Source organism: Opisthorchis viverrini (assembly GCF_000715545.1).
Source record: "Opisthorchis viverrini unplaced genomic scaffold opera_v5_100, whole genome shotgun sequence".
Lineage (NCBI taxonomy): Eukaryota > Metazoa > Platyhelminthes > Trematoda > Opisthorchiida > Opisthorchiidae > Opisthorchis > Opisthorchis viverrini.
In genome coordinates, this window is record NW_008751756.1 from 1195371 (window position 1) to 1206807 (window position 11437).

The 11437-nt window shown below is 46.6% G+C and overlaps 2 protein-coding genes across 2 annotated transcripts in view; one reads left to right on the forward strand and one right to left on the reverse strand.

Annotated features, from left to right (window-relative positions):
• Positions 1-897, forward strand: part of T265_05369 (hypothetical protein) — a gene marked incomplete at both ends in the record, with an annotated part of 4495 nt that extends 3598 nt beyond the window's left edge. The window contains one exon of the mRNA XM_009170360.1: positions 751-897. Coding sequence (XP_009168624.1) covers positions 751-897 — 147 coding nt within the window. The remainder of the gene's footprint in view (positions 1-750) is intronic.
• Positions 898-999: 102 nt separating this feature from the next.
• The window catches only part of T265_05371 (hypothetical protein), a gene marked incomplete at both ends in the record, with an annotated part of 16923 nt that continues 6485 nt past the window's right edge, over positions 1000-11437 (reverse strand). Inside the window, one exon of the mRNA XM_009170362.1 lies at positions 1000-1232. Coding sequence (XP_009168626.1) covers positions 1106-1232 — 127 coding nt within the window. The remainder of the gene's footprint in view (positions 1233-11437) is intronic.

Consider the following 11437-nt stretch of genomic DNA (forward strand, 5'->3'; position numbering starts at 1 on the left):
CGCTGGCTGATTTCCTAGGAAAACGCAACAACTTATCGCCCAAATATAAGACCCCTGAACCCTATTCGCAGCCCTTTGTAACCTAAGGTTTGCTTAGCAATGGGGATAACTCTAGATTCTTCTCGTAATACGGAATCCTTGGGACACAAGTATATCAACCATTTTGCTACTCCCTTAACTGACTACCTCAGTGAATTAGTAATCAGACCCGTCTATGCCGACCTGATTCTGATCATGTAATCATCTAAATTTTTGTTGTCAGGACTCTGTATTGTGTTCACAAGACGAAGTTCCGTCTTGAACAACAGGGGGCCTCAATACCGTGCGGTCTCCATAGCTCATTCGGGCGTGCAACATGGCTCGTGATCGAAATACCCAGTGGAATTGAGCGCAGGATTAAGCTTGTCTTCCAAAAACTACCAGTGATGCTGTGTGCCCTCATGAGCAGTCAAATAATCCTGAGGCAATGGTAACTGAGCTACGGCTTGGATCCGCCTAGGATAACTTAACCAGATGACACAATTGATTACAGGCGTGCCTTTTAATGATAATTTTTGTTAGTTTCCCATTGCATGGTTTTTATCACCGTTGCCTCTATTGCGAGGCAGCGGAACTTTGTACAAGCTATAATCCAACAACCGCATGTCTTTGCATAGCTCCGTTGCTTGCCCATTCATGGGTCATGAAGATTTTATGACTATAAAGTGGTCGGTCTCACCAGCTTACCGATGAATTATACGTTACATTCAGATTCATCGATGGGGTGAAGTTCCTTCTCATCACGACGTTGAGATGGCGGAACTCAAGGCTCGTGTATCTGCCGCCGTTTTCTTTGTCCTGGCGACCCATTGTCGAAGGAATGTGAAGGAAAAGCTGAATCTACGAAAACTGACGTAGGTCTTTTTTAAATTGAGATCGAGTACCCACCCTAATTGACCTGTTAAACGCGTAAAACGAATTGTGTAAATATATGTATATACTGAATCGAACGCCACTCTTATTTACGCAGGCGGTTGGAACTCAGTCATTAAGACACAAAAATAAAACGATATTTACAAAGTCAGATGTGTGAAGAAGTACCACAGATAGCTATTCCAGTACGATGCTATCGATTGTCATCAGAAACTATTTCGTTCAGGGCCTCCGTCTGCCGATTGAGCAACGCTCGCCGGTCGATAAATCCGTATTTCCCTTTGCCGTAAGAATTTGGGCCGCAAGAAGTCGGCGTATATCTAAAGCAAAAATGTTCAAAGATAATGAAATTGACGAGAATTGTGACAGTCACTAAGGTGAGTATTTACTTTCAAGGCGTTCGACAATATCGCCAAAAGCTGCTTCTTGAGCATTCCGAGCGAACCGGACTACATTTACTTTGTAAACTGCGAGAGTACCCACCGGATATTTCCACCTATAAACAGATGGAGATTTACGGCCCCCGTCAGGTATATTGTTTTTTCGGCACCCGGAAAAGGACTGGACACAACCCTATGGGTCGGGCACGCATCCAAGCCATGGATAGAGGAAATGGCCTTGAGGGATTCGTTGTGCATAAGCCACTCATGGTACAGAGGCAACGGCCGCACTACCAGGGCCTGACGAACTTCCGTCTGGTCAGCCAGCTCCTCGCAAAAAGCCGCAGGTGTCCAAGGATGATATTGTGGCAATGACAATGGTGTGAGGTTTGCGACTCAAATTACTACTGTTAGCTTCGGCTTTGTCAGACGATGCTCTCAAACGCGCTCTTATGTTCGCTGTACGAAACTTCTCACTCAGCAACGAGTGGTTTCAAGGGTTTTGTCATCTTCGAAAGTATCCCACTTTTGACCTAGGAACGATTCCTCGTTTCTTATTTTGACAGTCACAAACTGGGTGCGCACACTTCCCACAGTAAACCCCGACCCATATGTGCCGGGTCCCGCATTCATTTTGGGCCTGCACATCTCAACTTCCGCACGCTGACGCGTATCGGCCAGCACGCTGGTTTAGCTAGAACACCAGAAACATGTGGAGCCGATATGCACCAACTAGGCCCTTAAGAGACGCGCCGGCGTTGATACTCCTTTGAGTAAAGAGTAGAGGCAGCCGTGCTTGAGTAGATACCACTTAATGGACGTATACTTACAGTAGGACTTACGTCGTCGTTTCGGACTAATGAACTGCGGGCGAGTAAGCACGCTCTGTTTGTCGTATCTATCTGTGCGCCTGTTGGTTGTAGTTCGGATGATGTGACACTTTATGCGAGCGCCCCTGTGCGTTTCGCCTGGCAACGTCCGTGAAGGAACCCCACAAATGGGAAGTTGATCCTTGTCTGTTTGTCGCATCTACTTACGCTCCAACCAACTGTATCTCTCTCCATAAAGACAACTTCTTGGTTGTATTCATACGGGGGGGGGGGGGGCTAGAAGCTCAGATATCACTGTGATTACTGGAATTTTGAACGTACTTGGCGTACCTGAGATTCGATTGGATGATCGACTTGGATTGGGTTCGGTACGTACGGACACTGCTATGTGCTGGTCGCAGACGGTTTTTATGCAGTACTGAAACAACCGAAGTCGTCTGGCCACATGGTGTCCCTCAACGGTACAGCAGCCGTGGATCCAAATTGATCGCATTGTTATCAGTTATTGATGGCGCGGATCAGCGATTGACTGCCGCTCGTCTTGGAACTTATGTAGATTCTGACGATGTTCTAGTCCGGAGTCACTTCGCTCTTCGGTTTCTAGGACCGCGTAAAGAGAAGACAATGCCCTGAGCACCTGAAAATCTGACAGATTCCGGAGTTAAATGAATTTATGAGAACCGTCGTCTGGACTAACTTCCAACTGCTCCACCAATGGATGCCAAATCGCACTTGAATGAAGTCACCACATCCCTGTACAGTGCTGCAATATGAGGCGAGATGGCTCAAGTGGTTAGAGCGCAAATTTACTGACCGGAAGGTGCGCGGTTCGAACCCGATCTCTGCATCTCGACTTCCCCTGTCTAGGCTAGGGCAACCTGGCAGTATCCTAGCCCTCGTGCTTCCTTCGATATATATGGCAGCTAGGCACCAAAAGGATGCTACAGCTGAACGATTTTTCTGTGTCAATGCACTAATACGTCACTCTAAAAAGTGGATGCCAGACGTAACAGTGGGGCTGCTCGAATCTGAGAAACGTCCCCACCGGTCCGAAACACGAACCAGCCCGAAAAATTGTCAGATGCAAACTCAAACTGGGCTGCGCGTCGACCGTGAATCCTGGTGGAAAGGAAGGCTAGTGAAATGGAAGAGGCGAAGAATGTCTGGAGAACCGAATTTTGTCTCGATGGATAAGTGCGAGTAGTTCCCATGATCCACCTGTGGGCGAAACCATCGAGGATCAGGTTGGCAGGGCAATTTTCAGTAGAAGACGCTCTGACCGCTGATTTTCGAATAACAGCTCTTGTGATCACCTGTTGCCAGAACTACAGTAGGGCTTTGGAAGATGGACCTGGAAGGCTGTACGGCCTCGGAGGCTTGCGGCTGCATGTGTTCTTTCAAGTGCTACCGAGCTCTTCGTCCAAATGACCCCCCCCCACCAGCATTTCTAAAAATGTGGGAAGGTAAAGTCTCCGGTCAGCGTCTGGCTGATCTATTTTCAAGAAAGAGACCGTCCAAGGCAGCTTGGTAAAACAGGCAATGATGCTTATTAGTGAGTGCGGTAATTAGAAGGATCGGCTTGACTCCAGTCCAAACGAGATTCCTGGTGAATCTTGCCTTCCGTCGCCTTATGATGGACTGTGAAGCACTGATGCGAGAGCAGCAAGCAGTCTGGTAAGGGTCATGGTGACCCAATCTTCACACTCCGCCAGGTGGGACAACAACGCCATAAGTATAAATGGTCCACATTTTTGGTATTCCTGGGTCTAAAAAGCGCACTTGACTCAGCGGATGTTTGTAAACATGATAAATTCTGTGTTCTTAGACCTCCGGGGTGCAAGACTACACGGAGATCACTCTAAAAGCTCCCGTAAACAAAATGGTGTCCGAAAAGGATACCCACCACATTCATATTTGACTTGGTGACCGATGAGGAAATGAGGCGAAAGCCAGATCCTCAAAACCCTGGCGTCCACTTGAGCTAAAATATGCAGACATCGTTCTCGCCCTCGAAGAGAAAAAGGCGCAGGTATTTTTTGAATGAACTGACCAAAGTCATCCTTTTCTTTGGCATGCGTTCTGCACTCACGAAGTGTAAGGTCGTCACTCTGCGAAGCGTAGCACATCTGTTTACCTATCTGAGGTTTGATTTTTAGCTGGACGAAGAAACAGTAATACCAGAGAATCTAGGTCAGAGGAGCTAAGGACCATCAAATATATTCCCCGTATCAATCGTGAATATGCAAGAATACTGAGCACCTGAAGCAAATAGTTAAGACGAAGTGAAAGAAGGTATATCACCCTCACGATAGGTGTTTGAAAAAGGTGGATAAAAAGCACAGCTCACTAGGCGCGTCACAGTCTTCAATGACCACATGTTCAAGAGGGAACGCTCCACTCGACGGAATATATCATAAACCCTCCTCTAAAAAGGGTTTCTCCAGAATGCGAATAGTGCATCAGCTATTACCGGAGTGACATTCCGAACGGCGCTCTTGATGCCAGAACTTCCGTTTAGCATAAAAACCAGTCAACTTCACTTAGATATTGGATCCCGATGCATAATCCAACCTAACACATCCGTGCTCTCGGGGCGTTTTTTGTGCCCGATGGAAACAATGGATCATTACCAGAGGTAGTTGGGAGACATCGTGCACAACAGACGGGCCGACGACAAGTTGTAGATTTCCCTGACAGGGCGTCTATACCGTAAGGCCCTTTTCGCTCAACTCTGTATCAACATGGATAGCAACATCAGCGAGGCACCGGTGCTCGCCTAGCATCATGTCAATTTCGATAGCGCTTTATAATGGGAAGAGGAACAAAGAGAGAAACGGAATAAAGGTGTGCGCACTCTAAAACACTCAGAGACGGCACGAGCGTTGATGGTATCGGTTAGCGGCCATGTTTTGCTAAGTCTCCAGCCAAACACATTGGAGGACAGTGTGGACCCCACCATGGAAAGGCATGACAGCTCAGCATCTGGTAACAGTCTTCAGCTCCCTTTTTCAGGCCATTTTTGGCAATTAACTGCGTATGACGCAGGTAAAGATCACCCGAAAGTGAGACAAGGACGCCAGTACAAGTAGTTAGTGGTGCTGGCTACTGCATCTGTCTGAAGAGGGACCAATAGGAACTACATCAATAATTGGACATACTGACAAACAAAGTCCAATTGCGCAACTAATGGCACTTCCGTGTCCGAGTTACTGTCTTCAATGCATAGGTCAATTTCCATCGATCCCGCACTAACGAGATGTGTTTCAAGCCATACATAGTTACTTCAAGATCGACACATCCGCGTTTTGAGGTGTCGCCATCAGTGCGCAGTTCCCAGTGAACAAAACCAGGCAGCTGGGACGATCGTTTAACTTGCACATGATTAATAGTTAGTGCTCATTTTGATTGAACCTCTGTTGAAGGCTCGGAAACGGATACCTTTGGTTGCCACTTCACTCCAAATCGACGAGTCACCAGATGACGAGTTGACTGGGTATTTAACCGAGAAGCCTCGTTAGCACAGAAGGCCAGGAAATTATAACGAGAAATACTGTTATCCGTGCTGTTTTAATTAATTTGTGCATCAGGGCATTAGATACCTTGTGTTGGTGAAAATAAAGGCCAAAAAGATTTCTTGGTTTCTAGTATAGAACAACTGAGCCGTTGAGATGGGCATCTCGATCAACTGTCTGGCTGGCTGCTCTGACTGCAGGTCTGCAACGTAAGCCGGAACTGTCGTCATAGAACTTCTTTCAGCCTAAGTGCCAGCACGACATTGCACTGGTATCGTTAAGCTTCTCATCCCGACTATCTTTCTTTGCTCTGTTCCTTGCCGTGCATTCCTCAGTCAGTAGCCTTAGAATTTATTTACCTTTTTTGAGCGACTCAATTGATTCACGGGGTATATGGGAACTCACGGGAACCTTTTTTAGGAATGACTGACATCACACTGGATAGAAACATGACACAACCAACACTAAGAAAGTACTCTAATGAGCACAAAATGACTAGTGGGAACAAAGCACACCTGTGAAGAGTGATAAAAAAAACTCGAGTGGATCAGCACTAGCCTACGACTTGAAACCCTAAACCTTATGGGAATCCGGATAAGCAAGTAGTGGGCGAGAACCTTAAAACGATCAGCCTTGAGGAAAATGGGTGAGAAAAACGTTACAGAGACTGTAAATTGAAATGGGTGATTACGTGAGCATAAGCGGGTCAGGTGACTGAACGTTTGCGGGAGTTGAAGCACGTTTAGTGGAGTATCCGCTGTGGTAGTAACAACGAAGTGCTTTAAAAACGACTGCATCTCAACAGTGGGAGATTAAAGAGGTGCAAATAAAACCCATGACTTTCGTTAAATACCAGCTTGGTACGTAGAAGCACCACCCCATATACGACAGTAGTACAGATCTGTGGCCTGTGCAATAAACATTTGGTGAAGAAGAAGTAGTTACTAAGTGGCTAAAAAGAAACCGATTCCCCTGCAGATAAAATTGTGACTAATTCTGCATTTCAGGTTTAGCTAGTTCGAAAAGATTACCGAAGATGAAAATAGCCGGGGAATTGAAGGATAGGATTATAACGGGAGATCTGCAGAGGAACGGCGCAAGGAAAGAACAACACGTATGAATTGAGTGGAAATGAGCGTTCCACGACTCCTAAACATGAAGGTCTATTGGATCGATGTTCAGTGCGCTGGTGACATGAATAGTACATGCCCTGGATGAAAGATCTTTGATAAATTGAAATGCATTGCCCGTAAGTACGCTGATTCAGTTGTAAATATACCGTTGATAGGCCGGATGGAAAGGACAAAACCTTGAGTAGTTCCGATGTATCCGACCCCAATCGTCATGGCGCGCCTAAATCAAGTGGTTGATCAGGAAGCTTCCGATCCGATTCACCATATAGTTCGCAAAGTGGCATCTTAGCAGTCATTTCGTTGCGCTGTAATCAGTCGAGGCATCTGCCCAGAGACATCAGGGCATAACAGTTCAGTCCATGATGAATGACTACATATGATACGCACGCCAACAAGTCATTCGTAGAACGACGGTGCTGTTCAAAGAGCTGTTGTTTTCCAGATCACGCAAATCGTTTTAGGAAGGCTGACTCCAGAACCCTGAAGAAAGTAGGGTGATGGAGTGTAGAATTAAGAGCCAAGCTTGAGACTAGGAAAACTATGCCACCAGTGGGGAGAGGGGAAGATGAGTGAGACTAGTTACAATTGGAGCAAGTTCTACAGCACGAGTAAAAGACAGAAAGGGAAAATACCGTCCGGACTAGGACAGCTGAAATTGTTTGGCGAAAAGGGTTTGACTAGAGAGTATGCCTGAAATAAAAGAGAGTGGAAATATTTGAAGCTGCTGGATAATGTGGTACAAGAATGCGGGAATGGTGGAGTTTGTGTTAAAAATGAGGCAGAAGTTTCTTTCTCATTTCAGAGAGGATTTCAACTGAAACCAGTTGACTACTTTTGGAAAACTCCGGAATAATCCGTTCACCATTCTTGTGTATGACGAACATACCCTTGGCCTTGTCGTTGACGGTGGCATAAAACTGCGGGCGTTAATAGTTTGAACGGGATGAAATGAGGTTGATGCGGACGACTCTTTCTAACAGGAGGACACGCAAAACTAATTCAGTCCGGCGACAGGAATTCGTTGATTGGGGAAAAAAGAATAAAAATGGTCACCCCTGGGGTTCTCGGCGAGTCGTACGGTCGTAGGAGATCCAGTGATCGAAGCGTTTGGACCCAAAGAATGATACTAGGCCGTCCAAATCGACAGACGAGCATCGTCAATAATGTGGTGAGGCGGATATATGGTAGGGACAGCGGAACTTAAATGGCAACATGCAACAACACCGAACAGCCGATAGAAGCAGTAAGTCGACCGAATATGAAAGATAAGGGCTGAGAGGAGGTCTAGGATCTGCGGTCAGTAATGCCGACGTCTAAATAGGAAAATAAACTATCTGGAATGAGGTCGGTGACTGAGGTTGGTCCATTGAGAACAAGGGAGAGACAGGTAGGAAATGGAGCCAATGCCCAATCCGTTTGTTGGTGCAAATTTGCTCAATTCGGCTCATAAAGCGTGGCGCGAGAGGGCTATGTAGTGAAGGCAATCGCCCTGATACAGAGACTGCGTGAGAGAGCCATATCAGCCAGCACTACGAGCCACTGGTGTCTGGTCCGATTGACTGATTTGACTGGCAAGAGCCTTTATGCTTCACCGGATTGTCGTGGACAAATGGCCCCCCAGTTATTTCCATCCGCATATGGCGGGTTGTGCAAGACACGCAGTCTCCTGGCCTACGAAGCGGACTACAGATAATGACCAGAGATCAATTGAGAACTGCTCTTTCTGAAAACTAACTTGGGTACCTTAATACAGTCCATTCGATTTTCCAACCAGCTACACGCGGTTCTTCGGTGGCATCGGCGGTCAAGCAGCCTTTGAACGTCGGCAAGCAGCTGCCACAACTGTGACCCAAAAAACGTGGTAGGCTGCACTGTGTTACCATTGACCGTCAAGCTGCTAAGTTAGCATGACAAATGCCGAAGGTAGGAGAACGTCGCCCTGGCCTTCCTGACTCAATGGTCGATTAAGCACTTCGCCCATGTGCCAAGATTCACGCAGATATCCGGATGGATGACCCTGTCTACTATCTGATTAGTCCATCTGCAAGCGGAAGGTTTGTGTTGGACCACTTCCGGTCTTGTTTCTACATCTTATACCTTTCGGGCGTGAAGTTCATGCCAATCACAGCAGCGGAATTATTTAGGGCATTACAAGTTTGCATTTCAAAGGAGCTCGACAGGAAAAACCGTTCAATAGTAACACACTTTTGGTGCCTAGATACCATGCCACTTGCAGGAAGTATGAGGGCTGAGATACCGTCAGACCGCCCAAGGTCGGACAGGAGCAATCGAGGTGCCGGGATCGGATTTGAAATACGGACCTTTCAGTAAGCATGTTCGCGCATATATCGATCCTACACTTGCGAGCACGGATTTTCTGACGCTCGTTGAAGACATAGACCATTGGGAAATCCAGTGTATTAGACGAACAGAGGGTTTTCAACGAGGTTGATACCGCCCGTTTTGAATGTTGTAAATTGTGGCTAACACCACGTCCATTAACTTATAGCACTTTTTTTGACGACCTACAGTAGTCCCTTGTAAGCGATGGACTGCCACATTAGAGTCTTTATAAAAGCTTAGCTACCAGAAATGCATGAACGATGATGTGATCTTATCCAGCAGCGATTAGGTGTGGTGTAAGGAGGGGAGAAAAATCGCTGTAAGAACCTACGGCACTCTCCGGTTGCCCAAAAAGGGAGATCTAACCAAAAAGATTGAAACAATGTAATGGGCGGAAACTGCTGTGTTTGTGCGCCACGCCTATTGTCTAGCTAGAAAGCGGGTTACGAAACAGCAGGTAGGGTTTTCTTGGGGGACCGTGACAGGAAACAATGACCTCAAACAATCATCGTCATCAGCATGAATGTGAGCTTCCAGTAGCTTTTTTCCAAAATCAGCTCGATACTCCTGAGCCAATGCAACTTGCCAAAGTTGATGAACGGAGTTGCTCTGCTTCGAACGCGTGATGAAAGCGGAGTGATAAGCGGACCTGTACAACGGCATGACCAGGGTCGATTTGCGTACCACAGAAGGGACGGAATTCTTCTATTGCGGCTCTCCATCGGTAACTGATGGTCACTTGGCACAACTGAGTCCATGAACGCTCTGCGGTTGGCGGTCTCCAAGTGAGCGCTTGTGCTTGAGGTTCGTACTCGCCAGGAACAGAAAAAAGATCAGCACAACTGAAGCAGCTGCTCCCCATTATCCGTACGATGAACACAGACTCCCAGCATACCACCGTACTGTGCTTCTTCCGAGCTTAGTCGTCTAACTTGGCAAGCACTCGCTAGGATGAAAACACCCACTTCTCTTGCTGACCGAAGCAGTAGCAACAAGTATCGATTAAACCCGTCTTTCTCAGCTTCAGAAATGCTATCTATAGGAGCGTATGCTGATCCGACATATAAACACCGTTTCCCGCATCAACTTGCATTGACCTTAATGGACCCAGACCACTGCACATCGCAAAGGCAACAATTTGTTGAGATCCATTCCAGTAAAACGCTTTCAGCTTTGAAGCTGAATGCAATTCCCACACAGTAGATACTATGAACCATACTATGAACCACCGGATACCCTGAGAACGAAATGGGGGACATTTGAGCTCGTCCTAAGAGACTTGAGGTCCACAACCGAGTCTTGTATGTGCGTTTCGGAGACATTACACGGACAGAAAGGAAAAACCCGATTTTAGAAAGAGATGCCTATAGCCCAATTGGGTGAAGGCAGAGTAGGAACATAGGCTGCAAGGTGTATCGAAACGTTTGGTTGACAAGGATGCGGTAAAGCCCCAAAGAACAGTTTGACGACAGTACTACGGAAAATTAGGAACGGAAAAAGAAACCAATGGAATAGAGCCCACCGACCGTCATACCAGTTTTCAAAAGAAGCCTAAAAATGTCGTGACATTAACCTTGTATCCGTCGTATACAAGGTGCTCTTTGGCATTATTTTGTGCAAACTGGTCGATTGTCGAGGGAGACAGATGCGTGAGAATCAAGCTGGGTATACCCCGACCAAGGGTGAATCAAACACACTTTCATGTTAAGACAAGTTCATGACCAGCGCCATTCATTCACTTTCCACGTTGGTTGTTTCCTTCGTCTGAAAGCTGTTCTCGATCGCCGGTTGTCAAGAACTTTGGAAGTGTCTGGTGATCAAAGGGGTCCCTTATGGGGGTCTGTATGCGAACCCCTGTGGGCGCGTACGAGTAAACGAGTATGCGGCCAGTTTTCGTTTCAGTTCACCACGTCCGGTGGTGTAAGATAAAGTTGTTCTCTCTCAACTTTCCCTTCAACCTTGTTAATGACGCGCAGCTTGAAGTTGCTCTATCTGTCTCTGAAACCTCAGGGTCGAATTTCTCTCCACAGACACGGGGTATGCACACGATATTTTTCTTCTTGGTTCAGATCCTTCAAAAACTCAAAGCATTTTAAATAATCTAAATAACTGTACCACACAATTTGATATGCACTTCGCACCTGCAAAATGTAAGGTGGTGCTACAAGACTGGGTGGGACCACACCCAAAACGAATACTTGCAGATGAGCCAATTGACGTGGTAGATGGGTTTGTTTTCCTGGACATTTTTACGTACCTTGGAAGTTGCGTTAGTTCTGATTGTAGTGTGACAGATGAGGTGAATGCACGAATCTGCAAGGCTATGG